The sequence below is a fragment of the Haematobia irritans genome, chromosome 4, assembly GCF_050003625.1.
Source record: "Haematobia irritans isolate KBUSLIRL chromosome 4, ASM5000362v1, whole genome shotgun sequence".
Taxonomy (NCBI): Eukaryota; Metazoa; Arthropoda; class Insecta; order Diptera; family Muscidae; genus Haematobia; species Haematobia irritans.
In genome coordinates this window covers 13267787-13286448 of record NC_134400.1, presented here as the reverse complement: position 1 = coordinate 13286448, position 18662 = coordinate 13267787, and the positions used below count along the sequence as shown (strand labels likewise).

Here is an 18662-nt window from a genome sequence, read left to right as displayed (position 1 = left end):
ATTCCGAAACAGCTGTACATCCAACCATCTTGCAGTCTATAGGGCTTTGCCCAAATAAATTTGACAAGCATACTTTTCCTCTGTTGGTTAAGCTACACTTGTAGTTTAGTCAATGCATGGCTTTAAGCTGAGATCAAAAAACAAAAAAACAAAAATTTTATTTCTATAAAAAATTTTGTACAAATTTTATTTATTTCTTACTTCTATAGCAAATTTTGTCAAAATTTTATTTCTATAGAAAATTTTGTCAAAATTTTATTTCTATAGAAAATTTTGTCAAAATTTTAGTTCTATAGAAAATTTTGTCAAAATTTTATTTTTAAAGAAAACTTTGTCAACATTTTATTTCTCTAGAAAATGTTGTACAAATTTTATTTATTTTTTACTTCTATAGAAAATTTTGTCAAAATTTTATTTCTATAGTAAATTTTGTCAAAATTTTATTTTAAAAGAAAATTTTGTCAAAATTTTATTTCTATAGAAAATTTTGTCAACATTTTATTTCTATAGAAAATTTTGTACAAATTTTATTTATTTTTTACTTCTATTGAAAATTTTGTCAAAATTTTATTTCTATAGTAAATTTTGTCAAAATTTTATTTCTATAGAAAATTTTGTCAAAATTTTATTTCTATAGTAAATTTTTTAGAATGGTGGAGGGTATAAAAATTTTCTATAAAAATAAATTTTGTCAAATTTTATTTTTATAGAAAATTTTGTCAAAATTTTGTTTCTATAGAAAATGTTGTCAACATTTTAGTTCTATACAAAATTTTGTCAAAATTTTATTTTTAAAGAAAATTTTGTTAAAATTTTATTTTTAAAGAACATTTTGTCAACATTTAATTTCTCTAGAAAATTTTGTCAAAATTTTATTTCTATAAAAAATTTTGTACAAATTTTATTTATTTTTTACTTCTATAGAAAATTTTGTAAAAATTTTATTTCTATAGAAAATTTTGTCAAAATTTTATTTCTATAGTAAATTTTGTCAAAATTTTATTTCTATAGTAAATTTTGTCAAAATTTTATTTTTAACGAAAATTTTGTCAAAATTTTATTTCTATTTTGTCAAAATTTTATTTCTATAGAAAATTTTGTCAAAATTTTATTTGTATAGAAAATTTTGTCAACATTTTATTTCTACAGAAAATTTTTGCAAAATGTTATTTCAATAGAAAATTTTTGCAAAATTTTATTTCTATAGGAAATTTTGTCAAAATTTTGGTTTTATAGAAAATGTTTGCAAAATTTTATTTCTATAGAAAATTTTGTTAACATTTTATTTCTATAGAGAATTTTGTCAATTTTTTTTTTGTGAGTGTAAACTCAAACGTAGTGGCGAGCAAGTCACAACAAGACCACTAGTTAAAAATTTAATTTTTCCTGAAGACGGACAACGGTGGTGTTCGAAATATTTGAAATAATTAAAACTCAAACAGTATAAAAAACTAAAATTTTATTTTGTTTTATTACAACATGACCTCAAGCCTTACAAACTCCACAAATAATCAACAAAGGTCAACTATACAACAACTACAAAATTTGATTTCTATAGAATATTTTGCCAAAATTTTATTTTTTATAGAAAATTTTTTTTTTTTCTTTAAAAAATATAGTCAAAATTGTATTTCTATAGAAAATTTTTGCAAAATTTTATTTCTATAGAAAATTTTTGCAAAATTTTATTTCTATAGAAAATTTTGTTAAAATTTTATTTCTATAGAAAATTTTGAAAAATTTTGTCAAAATTTTATTTTTTTTTTTTTGAAAATTTTGTTAATTTTTTTCTATAGAAAATTTTTGCACAATTTTATTTCTAAAGGAAATTTTTTCAAAATTTTATTTCTAAAGAAAATTTTTGCAAAATGTTATTTCTATGTTATTTGACTAAGGCCAACTATACGACTCAATCAGCGGTGAACTAGTTTAGATCACTCTATTCACGTTAGATTAGGGTTGCCAGATTCAGATGGCCTATTGTCTGGAATTTTGGAAAAAGTTTAACAAATAGTATGAGGAATAATACTATTTGTTAAAATATTTAAATAAATAATAAAAACACATAAATAAAATAAAGTAGATTTAATTAAATTTAAAAAAATGACAACATATTTTTAATTCTATCTTTTCTTACAAACTAAATTTACAGAAAAAGCAAAATAGGTTTAATGTAGTTCTTATAGATAATACATATCGCACATATTAAACAAAAGGGTAGTAACTCTATTTTTATACCCTCCACCATAGGATGGGGGGTATATTAACTTTGTCATTCCGTTTGTAACACATCGAAATATTGCTCTAAGACCCCATAAAGTATATATATTCGGGGTCGTGGTGAAATTCTGAGTCGATCTGAGCATGTCCGTCCGTCCGTCCGTCCGTCTGTTGAAATCACGCTAACTTCCGAACGAAACAAGCTATCGACTTGAAACTTGGCACAAGTAGTTGTTATTAATGTAGGTCAGATGGTATTGAAAATTGGTCATATCGGTCCACTTTTACGTATAGCCCCCATATAAACAGACCCCCAAATTTGGCTTGCGATTGCTCTAAGAGAAGCAAATTTCATCCGATCCGGCTGAAATTTGGTACATGGTGTTAGTATATGGTCTCTAACAACCGTGAAGAAACTGGTCCATATCGGTCCATAATTACATATAGCCCCCATATAAACCGATCCCCCGATTTGGCTTGCGGAGCCTCTAAGAGAACCAAATTTCATCCGATCCGGCTGAAATTTGGTACATGGTGTTGGTATATGGTCTCTAACAACCGTGCAAAAATTGGTCCACATCGGTCCATAATTATATATAGCCCCCATATAAACCGATCCCCAGATTTGGCTTGCGAGGCCTCTAAGAGAAGCCAATTTCATCCGATCCGGCTGAAATTTGATACATGGTGTTAGTATATGGTCTCTAACAACCATGCAAAAATTGGTCCACATCGGTCCATAATTATATATAGACCCCATATAAACCGATCCCCCGATTTGGCTTGCGAGGCCTCTAAGAGAAGCAAATTTCATCCGATCTGGCTGAAATTTGATACATGGTGTTAGTATATGGTCTCTAACAACCATGCAAAAATTGGTCCACATCGGTCCATAATTATATATAGCCCCCATATAAACCGATCCCCCGATTTGGCTTGCGAGGCCTCTAAGAGAAGCAAATTTCATCCAATCCGGCTGAAATTTGATACATGGTGTTAGTATATGGTCTCTAACAACCATGCAAAAATTGGTCCACATCGGTCCATAATTATATATAGCCCCCATATAAACCGATCCCCCGTTTTGGCTTGCGAGGCCTCTAAGAGAAGCAAATTTCATCCGATCCGGCTGAAATTTGATACATGGTGTTAGTATATGTTATACATGGTGTTAGTATATGGTTTTGGACGTAACGTTGACCTCTCCGGAACTGAATGATAAGATATCTGAGTGGCAAGTTTTGAGGGAACATAGCTTCTCAGATCATCGCTACATCAGTTTCAGATTGGCTGTTCGTACTTCAAAGACCATATTTCCGCCAAATGTTAGGAAAGCTGATTGGAATAGGTATAGGGAATCGTTCAATTTGATGATACCGGAAGTGCCGGAGACAAATATGAGCACTGTGCAAGATATCGAACACGCAGTGGAGCGGATTACTAAGGCCTTCAACATTTCACTGAAAGCTGCATGCCCTAGAGGAAAGCCAAGGGGAAAAATCGGCCGCCATGGTGGACTACGGAGTTAAGTAATATGAGGAAATCCTGCAGGAAGCTCTTTAACAAAGCAAAGTCCACAAGAGCTCCGGAGGATTGGGACACTTACAAGATGAATCTGAGAGAATATAAACGAGAACTGAGAAGGTCTCAACAAAACTCTTGGGATGATTACTGTAGCAGTATTGAGAATACGTCAGAGGCTTCCAGACTACGGAAGGTACTAGCATCCACTAACACCGCTCCAGGTTTCATTAAAACATCGGAGGGAAATTGGACAACGTCCAGTGAGGAGACGTTGGAAGTACTTTTGGACACACACTTCCCTGGAAATCAGACGGTTGAACCATGTTCCGGCGGTGTAACAGAGGCTCAGCGATCATTTCCTATCGAGGAAATTGTGTCGGAATCTAGAATAAAATGGGCTTTAAATAGCTTTGGACCATTCAAATCCCCCGGACCTGATGGAATTACTCCGGCGGAGTTACAGGCAGTGGCTGAAAGAATTATCCCCTGGTTGACGGTGATATATAAACAATGTGTAAACTTAGCATATATTCCAGAAAAGTGGAGGGAAACAAAAGTCGTCTTCATACCTAAAGCAGGAAAAGCCTCTCACTCGAGTGCGAAGGATTTCCGACCAATCAGCTTATCCTCATTCCTACTTAAGACCCTGGAGAGGATGATAGACATGTATCTTAGAACTAGCGTGGATTCAGGTTTGCTCTCGAAACGACAGCATGCATACTCGAAGGGCAGGTCTACTGAGACCGCATTGCATGAACTGGTCAGCTTTATTGAAAGCTCACTATCTGTCAAAGAATACACAATCGTGGCGTTTCTAGACATCGAAGGGGCGTTCAATAATGTCCATCCGAGCTCGATATTAAATGGACTGAAAACTCTGAATGTTGATCCAGGTATACTTAGGCTGTTAGACGAACTTCTAATGAAGAGACGTATTTCAGCCACACTAGGGCAAGCAAACATACAAAGGTATGTGAACAGAGGCACTCCCCAAGGAGGAGTTCTATCACCTCTTCTTTGGAATGTTGCTATAAACAACCTTTTGGTTTCTCTAGAAAAAGAAAGGATAAAAGTAGTGGCATACGCAGATGATGTGGCGCTAGCAGTCAGGGGAAAATTCCCATCCACAATCAGAGATATTATACAGAGAGCTCTCCGGATGACTGAGAAATGGGCGAAAGATAATGGTCTTGGTGTAAATCCAGCAAAGACAGAAATAGTCATGTACTGCAAAGATCGCAAAACTCCCACGGTTAGGCCCATTTCCTTAGGGGGTACTGAAATTCCCTTTGGTGAGTGTGCAAAATACCTTGGCGTTATTTTGGACAGGAAGCTGAATTTTAGGCTTAATATTGAAGAGAGGGCGAGAAAAGCCACGGTAGCTTTGTACTCGTGCAAAAAGGCAATAGGGAAAAAGTGGGGACTAAGACCAAAAATTGTGCATTGGCTATACACGGCAGTGGTTAGACCTATAATGCTATACGGTGTTGTAGTCTGGTGGCCGGCACTTCAGAAACCGACTTGTTTAGATAAAGTTCAGCGTATGGCGAGCTTATGTATCTCAGGCGCATTTAGTAATACAGGAACAGACTCCCTTAATGTCATGCTACATCTATTGCCTTTAGACATTTTGGCCAAACAGTCAGCTGCAACAACGGCTGTGCGGTTGCGCGAGCTATCGCTATGGTCGGAAAAAATGTACGGTCATAGTTCGGTCCTCAAAGTAATGCCAGATGTGCCTAACGTAGTGGATTACACCCTGGCAAACCCACTTTTCGACAAAAAGTTTGAAACTCTAATTCCCAACAGTGAGGCGTGGTGTACACAGACCCCGGGGAATAAAAGATATATAGATTTCTATACTGATGGTTCCAAATTGAATGGACAAGTGGGGTTCGGAGTATATTCTAAAGATCTGGAAATTCGAATAGCGAAAAGATTACCTAATCACTGTAGTGTTTTTCAGGCTAAAATATTGGCAATAAGAGAGGTGGTGAATTGGCTGAGAAGTAATGTTCCAACAAATATTGACATTAATATATACTCAGACAGTCAACCTGCAATAAAATCCTTGGGCTCTGTGTTCCTTAACTCAAAAACGGCCATAGACTGCCGCAAATCTCTCAACGAGATGGCTGAGCAGTACAATATTCACCTAATATGGGTGCCTGGTCATAGGAACATACCGGGGAACTGTGAAGCAGATGTGTTAGCAAGGCTAGGAACTACCTTACATATTCCAGGGGAACTAGAATCTGTTGGTATGCCTCTGGCCACCTGCAAGCTCTTACTGCGTGAGAAGGCTGTTATGATGGCCAATATTCGATGGGAAAATTGCAAGGGTTGTAACGACACCAAGCAAATATGGCCCCATTTAAACTTAAACCGCACACTAGATATGCTAGTGTTCTCAAGGCGTCAGATAGCACTCCTAATATCTGCTATAACGGGTCGCTGCCTGATAGGCGAATTTGCAAAAACTATAGGTGCGAAGTATAATGACTATTGTATAAGCTGTCATGACGTGGAGGAAAAGGAATCAATTAAACACCTCTTGTGTGAGTGTCCTGCTTTTTGTGTAAGGCGTAAGCGAATTTTAGGAGCATATAGCTTTAGATTACTGGCTGACCTGGAAAACGTTAACTTAAGCAGTTTGTTAATGTTTTTGGAGCAATCTAGTTGGTTCCACAAAAGTAAATAATAGAGAAGGTTCAGTGGTTTAAGACTAGAAGTGCCCATATGTAATAGGTACTTTTAGTTAAATGTGGTATCACAATGGACTGAATAGTCTAAGTGAGCCTGAAATTTTATCGGGCTGCCACTTTAACCTAACCTAACCTAACCTAGTATATGTCTCTAACAACCATGCAAAAATTGGTCCACATCGGTCCATAATTATATATAGCCCCCATATAAACCGATCACCAGATTTGACCTCCGGAGCCTCTTGGAAGACCAAAATTCATCTGATTCAGTTGAAATTTGGTACTTGATGTTAGTATATTGTATCCAACAACCATGCAGGAATTGGTTCATATCAGTCCATAATTATATATAGCTCCCATATAAACCGATCCCCAGATTTGACCTCCGGTGCCTTTTGGAGAAGCAAAATTCATCCGATCTGCTTGAAATTTGGTACGTGGTGATCGTATATGATACTTAACAACCATGCCAAAAGTGGTCCATATCAGTCCATAATCATATATAGCCCCATATAAATCGATCCCGAGATTTGGTTTTGGAGCCTCTTGGAGGAGCAAATTTCATCCGAGTGAGTTGAAATTTGGTACATTGTGCTATTATATGGTCATTAACAACCATGCCTACCTAGGTCCATATCGGTCTATAGTTATATATATCCCTCAGATAAATCGATTTCCAATCACACAAAAATTGGTCCATATCAAGTTCATAATTCTATATAGCCCCCATATAAGCGACCCCCATATTTCAATTCTGGCTCTCTACGTACCGTGCAAAAAGTCCATATCGATTCGTAATTATCTAATATATACAACGTATGGACTAACTCACAATTTAGAAAAAATGTTGTTAAGAAGTTTTAAGATACCACAACCCAAGTACTTCGATTGTGGTTGACAGTCTTTCGTAGAAGTTTCTACGCAATCCATGGTGGAGGGTATATAAGATTCGGCCTGGCCGAACTTACGGCCGTATATACTTTTTTTTTTTTTATTTTCCAGTAGAGACAAAAAACTGTAGTAAAAAAGTATTAACTCTGAAGTCAAGAAAAGAGAAAAAACATTTTTTAATGAAAGAATAGTAAGAAGTGGGAGAATTTTACAGTGTGTATCGTTTTTGAATGAAAAGTGAACATTTAATAAAAATTTTGAGTTACTACGCTTTCTCTCTCTCTGGGTGTAATTGAGTGCTGGTTAAAAGTAATTAACACTTAAAAATTACCTTATTGAGAATGAAAAAGATAAATAACTAAACGTATAGTCTTTTCTATTGAAATATTATTTCAAAAGTATATTTAGCTGGAAATATTATTGAATAGCTTGTAACTGGACATGACATAGAAAATTTTAGCCCACTCTAGTCCAACTGTCAACCCTACGTGAGATGTACTCGTGTCATATATACACCTCTCTAAAATCCAAATCTCTTACGAAGGATATGATCTTTGACTAAGGCCAACTTTATTTCTGGCATTTTGTAGCATTTACTTACTTTGAATTCAATTCAAATTACTTCTAACAGAATTTTAATGTTTCAATTTCTTGGAGAAATTTCCCTCTCTTTCTCTCTCTCTACTTCAATGGATAAAACATCCTTCCACCTTGTCATGAAAGAATTATTGTCCATTCTCATTTGCAGTGCAGTGTGTATGTGTTGCATGCAAATTAATTAAATTTTATATCTAATGGAAAATTCAATTTACACCATTTGTTAAATGGTTCATATTCTACCCGTATATGCGCCTCATGGCCCTCATCCACATATTTTCCTCATGCCATGTACTTACCCTCTTCCAGACATTGTAGAATATTGCCCGCATACGATAGACAATCAGTGGTGGCATTGGAATTACTACTGCTGCTACTGCCACTCGTTGCTAATGAAGAGGTGTGGGCCACAGGTAAAACGCCCCGACACAATGACATACACGTCGAGGGTACACCTCTTCTTACACAGCAGGGTGTATGATCACGACCTCCAGCGGCACATTTGGCAATAATAGCTACAGTATCCAGACGATTAATCCGGTAACAGTAACCAACGGCAGAGACCGCCCAAGTAACCATAAGTCCAACGATGATGATGGTGGTGGTCGTATTTGGCAATGGTGTTGGTGATGATGACGATGACGATAGCGATGGTGTAGTGGTGTAGCCAACATTGTTTGTGGTTGCAAGAGATTGTAGGCGGCAGCCGGAATCAATTCCATATTGCGCCGTTGTATTTATACACAAAAAGCCAAAGGAACATAATGGAGCAGGACCAGCACCAAAAAAGAAATCGAGAAAAAAAACAAAAAGAAATAGACAATACTCTGTTAAATGGCATGGACATAAGTAAGAGAAGAAAAGTAATTATTTTCAGGTTCCCTGAGCTCTGCTTGAATTCCATCTATTTTTGTATACCCTTCACGGGTACTATGGGAACAGGGTATAATAAGTTTATGCATTTGTATGTAACACCAGGAAGGAGTAGTCGGAAATACATCTCTAGAGTGGACTTAGCGATATCCGCCAGTCAATAGAAAATCTGTGAAAAATTTATTTCTAAAAAAAATGTTTGCAAAATTTTATTTCTATAGAAAATTTTTGCAAAATTTTATTTCTATAGAAAATTTTTGCAAAACTTTATTTCTATGGAAAATTTTAGCAAAATTTTATTTCTATAGAAAATTTTTGCAAAATTTGATTTCTTCAGAAAATTTTTACACAATTTGATTTATTCAGAAATTTTTTGTAAAATTTGCAAAATTTTATTTTTATAGAAAATGTTTACAAATTTTTATTTCTATAGAAAATTTTTGCAAAATTTTATTTTTATAGAAAATTTTTGAAAAATTTTATTTCTATAGAAAATTTTTGCAAAATTTTATTTCTATAAAAAAATTTTAGCAAACGGTTATTTCTATGGAAAATTTTTGCATAATTTTATTTCTATAGAAAATTTTTGTAATATTTTATTTCTTCCGAAAATTTTTGGAAACTTTTATTTCTATAGAAAATTTTCGCAACATTTTATTTCTATAGAAAATGTTTGAAAAATTTTATTTTTTTTTTAGAAAATTTTGTCCAAATTTTTTTTCTATAGAAAATCTTGTAAAAATTTTATTTCTATAGAAAATTTTGTAAAAATTTTATTTCTATAGAAAATTTTGTCAAAATTTTATTTCTATAGAAAATTTTGTAAAAATTTTATTTCTATATAAAATTTTAGCAAAATGTTATTTCTATGGAAAATTTTTGCAAAATTTTATTTCTATAGAAAATTTTTGTGAAATTTAATTTCTATAGAAAATTTTTGCAAATTTTTTTTTGTATAAAAAATTTTTGCAAAATTTTATTTCTATAAAAAATGTTTGCAAAATTTTATTTCTACAGAAAATTTTTGCAAAATTTTATTTCTATGGAAAATTTTAGCAAAATTTTATTTCTATAGAAAATTTTAGCAAAATTTTATTTCTATGGAAAAATTTAGCAAAGTTTTATTTCTATAGAAAATTTTTGCAAAATTTGATTTCTTCAGAAAATTTTACACAATTTGATTTATTCAGAAAATTTTTGTAAAATTTGCAAAATTTTATTTTTATAGAAAATGTTTGCAAATTTTTATGTCTATAGAAAATTTTTGAAAAATTTTATTTTTATAGAAAATTTTTGAAAAATTTTATTTCTATAAAAAATTTTAGCAAACGGTTATTTCTATGGAAAATTTTTGCATAATTTTATTTCTATAGAAAATTTTTGTAATATCTTATTTCTTCCGCAAATTTTTGGAAACTTTTATTTCTATAGAAAATTTTCGCAACATTTTATTTCTATAGAAAATTTTTGAAAAATTTTATTTTTTTAGAAAATTTTGTCAAAATTTTATTTCTATAGAAAATTTTGTAAAAATTTTATTTCTATAGAAAATTTTAGCAAAATGTTATTTCTATGGAAAATTTTTGCATAACTTTATTTCTATAGAAAATTTTTGTGAAATTTAATTTCTATAGAAAATTTTTGCAAAATTTTATTTGTATAAAAAATTTTTGCAAAATTTTATTTCTATAAAAAATTTTTGCAAAATTTTATTTCTATAGAAAATTTTAGCAAAATTTTATTTCTTCAGAAAACTTTTGCAAAATTTTATTTCTATAGAAAATTTTTGCAAAATTTTATTTCTATAGCAAATTTTGTCACAATTATATTTCTATAGAAAATTTTTGTAAAATTTTATTTCTATAGAAAATTTTTGCAGAATTTTATTTCTGCAGAATTTTATTTCTGCAGAATTTTATTTCTATTGAAAACTTTTATTTCTATAGAAAATTGTGCCAAAAATGTATTTCTATAAAAAATTTTGTCAAAATTTTAATTCTAAAGATAATTTTTGCAAAATTTTATTTCTATAGAAAGTTTTATTCTATAGAAAATTTTTATTTCTATAGAAAATTTTTGAAATTTGTTTTTCTACAGACAATTTTGTAAAAATTTTATTTCTATGGAAAATTTTGTCAAAATTTTATTTGTACAGAAAATTTTTGCAAAATTTTATTTCTATAGAAAATTTTTGAAAAAATGTATTTCTATAGAAAATTTTTGCAAAATTTTATTTCTTTAGATTTTTTTTTTTGTATACGTTCCATGGTGATAGGCATTTAAGATTCGATTTAAGATTTTAAGATTAAGATTTTATTTCTAAAAAAAAAATTTGCAAAATTTTATTTCTGTAAAAAATTTTTGCAAAGTTTTATTTCTATAGAAAATTTTTGCAAAATTTTATTTCTTCAGATAATATCTTTGCAAAAATTTATTTCTATAGAAAATGTTTGCAAAATTTTATTTCTATAGTAAATTTCTGAAATATTGTATTTCTATCGAAAATTTTTGCAAAGTTTTATTTCTACAGAACTTGTTTTACAAATTTTATTTCTATCGAAAATGTTTGCAAATCTTATTTCTATAAACAATTGTGTAGAATTTTTTCCTATTTCTATAGAATTTTTTTATTTCTATAGAAATTTTGTCACAATTGGATATACGGGCATATATAGAAATTTTTTTGCAAAATTGTATCTATCGAAAATTTTTACAATACTCTATGTGGAAAGTTCTGTCAAAATTTTATTTCTATAGAAAATTTTTGCAAAATTTTATTTCTATAAAAAATTTTTTGTATTTTTTTATTTCTATAGAAAATTTTTGCAAAATTTTATTTCTATAAAAAATTTTTGCAAAATTTTATTTCTATAAAAAATTTTTGCAATATTGTATTTCAATAGAAAATTTTTGCAATATTTTATTTTTATAGAAAATTTTTGAAAAAATTTATTTCTATAAAAAATTTTTGAAAAATTTTATTTCTCCAGAAAATTTTTGCACAATTTGATTTCTTCAGAAAATTTTTGCACAATTTGATTTCTTCAGAAAATTTTTGTAAAATTTTCTTTTTAGAAAATTTTTGTCAAAATTTTATTTCTATAGAAAATTTTGTCACAATTTCTTTTTCTTCAGAAAATTTTGTCAACACTTTATTTCTATAGAAAATTTTTGCAAAATTTTATTTCTATAGAAAATTTTTGAAAAATTTTATTTCTATAGAAAATTTTTGCAAAATTTTATTTCTATAGAAAATTTTTACACAATTTTATTTCTATAGAAAATTTTTGCAAAATTTTATTTCTATAGAAAATTTTTGCAAAATTATATTTCTATAGAAAATTTTATTTCTATAGAAAATTTTTGCAGAATTTTATTTCTATAGAAAAATTTTATTTCTATAAAAAAAAAAAATTGAAAAATTTTGCATGATTTTACTTTTTTTAGAAAATTTTTGAAAAATTTCTATAAAAAATGCTTGCAAAATTTTATTTGTACAGAAAATTTTGTCAGCATATTATTTCTATAGAAAATTGTGTTACAATTTTATTTATATATTTATGGCCTCAAATTTAATAAAGAAGTTTATTTTGGCTATACTGCAAAACGGGGATTGAACCCATGACCCTTTGTATGCAAGGCAAGCATGGTAACCATTGCACCACAGTGACTCTCTAAGTACAATGACAATATTAGAGTTGAATTGTGAGTGGATGCGATGTCCGTCTGTCAATTTGTCCGTCCGTCCATGTATTTTTGTGGCCTCAAATTTAGTAAAGAGATTTATGTTGGCTATACGGCAAAACGGGTATTGAACCCATTGCCCTTTTTATGCAATGCGAGCATGCTATACATTGCACCACGGTGAGTCTCTAATGATCACAAACTTAAGCTGTGAGTGGATGCCATGTCCGTCAGTCTGTCTAACCATCCTTTCGTCCATGAATTTTTGTGGCCTCAAATTCGGTAAAGCTTTCTGACTAGACGGCGATCCCTATTGCCTTTGAAGAAATTGGTTCAGTGTTTATCGAATTTGGGTTTCTCCAATGAAAAGCCATTCCAAATTGAACAGTTTGTCAACAAATAGCAAGATCTGGTTTACAAATTGACAAATTTGGAGAAAATTTTACCAAAAAACTATCAAACAACAAAATTTTATTTTGAAAAATGTATATAGACAATTTTGGCAAAATTTTAATCTATATAAAATTTTTGCAAAATTTTATTTCTATAGAAAAATTTTTGCAAAATTTTATTTCTATAGAAAATTTTGGCAAAATTTTTATCTATAGAAAATTTTGGCAAAATTTTATATCTATATAAAATTTTTGCAAAATTTTATCAAAATTTTATTTCTATAAAAAATTTTGTCAAACATTTTATATCTGTAGAACATTTTGTCAAAATTTTATATCTATAGAAAATTTTGTCAAAAGTTTATTTCTATAGAAAATTATGCCAAAAATTTATTTCTATAGAAAATTTTGTCAAAATTTTATTTCTGTAGAAAATTTTTGCAAAATTTCATTTCTATAGAAAATTTTGTCAAACATTTTATTTCTATAGAAAATTTTGTCAAAAATTTATTTCTATAGAAAATTGTGCAAAAATTTATTTCTATAGAAAATTGTTCAAAAATTTTATTTCTATAAAAAATGTTGTAAAAATTTTATTTCTAAAGACAATTTTGTAAAAATATTATTTCTATGAAAAATTTTGTCAAAATTTTAATTCTATAGAAAATTTTTTCAAAATGTTATTTCTATAAAAAATTGTGCCAAAAATTTATTTCTATAAAAAATTTTGTCAAAATTTTAATTCTAAAGATAATTTTTGCAAAATTTTATTTCTATAGAAAATTTTTGCAAAATTTTATTTCTATAGAAAATTTTTGAAATTTTTTTTTTCTACAGACAATTTTGTAAAAATTTTATTTCTATGGAAAATTTTGTCACAATTTTATTTGTACAGAAAATTTTTGCAAAATTTTATTTCTATAGAAAATTTTTGAAAAAATTTATTTCTATAGAAAATTTTTGCAAAATTTTATTTCTATAGAATTTTGTTTTTGTATAAGGTCCATGGTGATAGGCATTTAAGATTCGACCTGACCGAACTATTGGCCATGTTGCACTTGTTCTTTAATTTCATCCTTTTCCGGACTGGGAAATGCTCCCCTACAGCCATAATTGTTAGAGGCTAGATACAACCAATGAAAAAGAAAAACGTAGTACTCACAGTAGTCGTAATCTTCAGTTGCAGTGCAGAAGTACAAGGAAATACTCTTACGAGTGAACAAAAAATGCATAAGAACTCATTCAAGGGAGTGGAAGCCTTGGACACAATGAATGTGTGGTCCTATGACTTAATTCATATGCATATCATGTAGCATATAAATCTTATTTAATGTCCTTTATTTCTTACTGCTTTTTCATGTCGCTCGCTAAGAATGAGAATATTGGGAGTGTGTATTCACGAGAAAAACGAGAGAGAGAGGCAGAGTTAAATGCTCCCATTGCCTGTGATGCTCTGATGGTGTAGTTGTTAAAATACAGTTGCTTATTAATGCAATCCCCGTGCAACAAGCATTTCCATGGGGAGGGAAGCAATACCAACATCTGTCACTAAAGATTTTATTCTTTTTTTTTTGCATAAACTTTCAATATGTACACTGAGCGAAATTTTCTAGAAAATTTAATTGATTTCGATTAAATCAATTAAAATTAAAAAAAATTGTCATACGTTTATTTCTATAGAAAATTTAACATTTATAATCCTGCACTATAATTATAAGATTTTAATCTTGTTGTGCATGTTCTCAAAAAAATGAAATGAAATGAAAATTTTGTCAACATTTTATTTCTCTAGAAAATTGCATTAAAAATTTATCTCTATAGAAAATTTTTGCAAAATTTTATTTTTATAGAAAAAGTTTTGCAAAACTTTATTTCTATAGAAAATTTATGGAAAATTATATTGCTATAGAAAATTTTGTCAACATTTTATTTCTATAGAAAATTTGTGCAAAATTTTATTTTGATAAAACATTTTTTGTAACTATGTTATTTATTTTGATAGAAAATTTTTGCAAAATTTCATTTCTATAGAAAATTTTGTGTATATTTTACTTCTATAGCAAATTTGGTTAACATTTTATTTCTTTAGATTTTTTTTCTAAATTTTATTTCTATAGCAAATTTTGCTAAAGTTTTATTTCTATAGAAAATTTTGACAAAATTTTATTTCTAAAGAATATTTTGTTAAAATTTTATATCTATAGAAAGTTTTTGCAAAATTTTATTTCTGTAGAAAATTTTTGCAAAATCTTACTTCTGTAGAAAATTTTCTCAAAATTTTATTTCTATTGAAAATTTTGTCAAAATTTTATTTCTATAGAAAATTTTGAAACAATTTTATATCTATAGATAGTTTTTGCAAAATTTTATTTTTATAGAAAACTGTCAAAAGAAAATTGTTGCAAAATTTTATTTTGATAGAAAATTTTTGCAAGAATTTTTTTTTTTTGATAGAAAATTTTTGCAAGAATTTTTTTTTTTGATAGAAAATTTTTGCAAATTTTTATTTCGATAGAAAATTGTTGCAAAATTTTATTTCTCTAGAATATTTTTGCAAAATTTTATTTTTATAGAAAATTTTTGCAAAATTTTATTTCTATAAAATATTTTTGCACAATTTTATTTGTATGGAAAATTTTTGCAAAATTGTACCTCTATAAAAAAATTTGTAAAAATTTTATTTCTATGGAAAATTTTTCAAAATTTTATTTCTATGGAAAATTTTTGCAAAATTTTATTTGTATGGAAAATTTTTGCAAAATTTTATTTCTATGGAAAATTTTTGCAAATTTTTATCTCTATAAAACATTTTGTCAAAATTTTATTTTTAAAGACAATTTTTGCAAAATTTTTCTATAGAAAATTTTTGCAAAATTTTTGCAAATTTTTATTTCTATACAAAATTTTCGGAATATGTTATTTCTATACAAAAGTTTTGTAAATTTTTATTTCTATAGAAAATTGTTGCAAAATTTTATTTCTCTACAAAATGTTTGCAAAATTTTATTTCTCTACAAATTTTTTGCAAAATTTTATTTCTCTACAAAATTTTTGCAAAATTTTATTTCTATAGTAAATTGTTGTAAAATTTTATTTCTATAGAAAATGTTTGCAAAATTTTATTTTTATAGAAAATTTTTGCAAGATGTTATTGCTATGGAAAATTGTTGCAAAATGTTATTTCTATGGAAAATTTTTGCGAAATTTTATTTCTATGGAAAATTTTTGCAAAATTGAATCTCTATAAAAAAATTTGTCAAATTTTTATTTCTATAGAAAATTGTGGCAAATTTTTATTTCTATACAATATTTTTAGAAAATGTTATTTCTATACAAAAGATTTGCAAAATTTTATTTCTACAGAAAATGTTTGCAAAATTTTATTTCTATGGAAAATTTTTGCAAAATTTTATTTCTATGGAAAATTTTTGCAAATTTTTATCTCTATAAAAATTTTTTTCAAAATTTTATTTTTAAAGACAATTTTTGCAAAATTAATTGCTATAGAAAATGTTTGCAAAATTTTATTTTGATAGAAAATTTTTGCAAATTTTTATTTCTATACAAAATTTTTGGAATAAGTTATTTCTATAGAAAATTTTTGCAAAATTTTATTTCTATAGAAAATTTTTGCAAAATTTTATTTCTATAGAAAATTTTTGCAAAAAAATTTTTTTTTATAGAAAATTTTTGCAAAATTTTGTTTCTATAGAAAATTTTTGCAAAATTTTATTTCTACAGAAAATTTTTTGCAAAATGTTATTTCTATAGAAAATTGTTGCAAAATTTTATTTATCTAGAAAATTTTTGCAAATTTTTTTTTATAGAAACTTTTTGCAAAATTTTATTTCTATAGAAAATTTTTGCAAAATTTTATTTCTATAGAAAATTTTTGCAAAATTTTATTTCTATAGAAAATTTTTGCAAAATTTTATTTCTATAGAAAATTTTTGCAAAAAAATTTTTTTTATAGAAAATTTTTGCAAAATTTTGTATCTATAGAAAATTTTTGCAAAATTTTATTTCTACAGCAAATTTTTGCAAAATTTTATTTCTATAGAAAATTGTTGCAAAATTTTATTTCTATACAATATTTTTAGAAAATGTTATTTCTATACAAAAGATTTGCAAAATTTTATTTCTACAGAAAATGTTTGCAAAATTTTATTTCTATGGAAAATTTTTGCAAAATTTTATTTCTATGGAAAATTTTTGCAAAATTTTATTTCTATGGAAAATTTTTGCAAATTTTTATCTCTATAAAAAAATTTTTCAAAATTTTATTTTTAAAGACAATTTTTGCAAAATTAATTGCTATAGAAAATGTTTGCAAAATTTTATTTCTATAGAAAATTTTTGCAAAATTTTATTTCTATAGAAAATTTTTGGAAAAATTTTTTGTTGATAGAAAATTTTTGCAAAATTTTGTTTCTATAGAAAATTTTTGCAAAATTTTATTTCTACAGAAAATTTTTTGCAAAATTTTATTTCTATAGAAAATTTTTGCAAAATTTTATTTCTATAGAAAATTTTTGCAAAATTTTATTTCTATAAAAAATGTTTGCAAAATTTTATTTCTATAGAAAATTGTTGCAAAATTTTGTTTCTATAGAAAATTTTTGCAAAATTTTATTTCTACAGAAAATTTTTGCAAAATTTTATTTCTATAGAAAATTTTTGCAAAATTTTATTTCTATAGAAAATTTTTGCAAAATTTTATTTCTATAGAAAATTTTTGCAAAATTTTATTTCTATGGAAAATTTTTGCAAAATTGTATCTCTATAAAAAAATTTGTCAAATTTTTATTTCTATAGAAAATTGTTGCAAATTTTTATTTCTATACAATATTTTTAGAAAATGTTATTTCTATACAAAAGATTTGCAAAATTTTATTTCTACAGAAAATGTTTGCAAAATTTTATTTCTATGGAAAATTTTTGCAAAATTTTATTTCTATGGAAAATTTTTGCAAATTTTTATCTCTATAAAAAAATTTTTCAAAATTTTATTTTTAAAGACAATTTTTGCAAAATTAATTGCTATAGAAAATGTTTGCAAAATTTTATTTTGATAGAAAATTTTTGCAAATTTTTATTTCTATACAAAATTTTTGGAATAAGTTATTTCTATAGAAAATTTTTGCAAAATTTTATTTCTATAGAAAATTTTTGCAAAATTTTATTTCTATAGAAAATTTTTGCAAAATTTTATTTCTATAGAAAATTTTTGCAAAAAAATTTTTTTATAGAAAATTTTTGCAAAATTTTGTTTCTATAGAAAATTTTTGCAAAATTTTATTTCTACAGAAAATTTTTTGCAAAATTTTATTTCTATAGAAAATTGTTGCAAAATTTTATTTATCTAGAAAATTTTTGCAAATTTTTTTTTATAGAAACTTTTTGCAAAATTTTATTTCTATAGAAAATTTTTGCAAAATTTTATTTCTATAGAAAATTTTTGCAAAATTTTATTTCTTTAGAAAATTTTTGCAAAATTTTATTTCTATAGAAAATTTTTGCAAAATTTTATTTCTATAGAAAATTTTTGCAAAAAAATTTTTTTTATAGAAAATTTTTGCAAAATTTTGTATCTATAGAAAATTTTTGCAAAATTTTATTTCTACAGAAAATTTTTTGCAAAATTTTATTTATCTAGAAAATTTTTGCAAATTTTTTTTTTATAGAAACTTTTTGCAAAATTTTATTTCTATAGAAAATTTTTGCAAAATTTTATTTCTATAGAAAATTTTTGCAAAATTTTATTTCTATAGAAAAT

The 18662-nt window shown here is 26.8% G+C and overlaps 1 protein-coding gene across 2 annotated transcripts in view; it reads right to left on the bottom strand.

Annotated features, from left to right (window-relative positions):
• LOC142237163 (Ig-like and fibronectin type-III domain-containing protein 2) overlaps positions 1-18662 on the bottom strand; it is a 521807-nt gene that overhangs the window by 93406 nt on the left and 409739 nt on the right. For both annotated transcript variants that reach the window (XM_075308520.1, XM_075308521.1), the window contains exon 11: positions 8237-8452. In XM_075308520.1, the coding sequence (XP_075164635.1) occupies positions 8237-8452 (216 nt within the window). The remainder of the gene's footprint in view (positions 1-8236; positions 8453-18662) is intronic.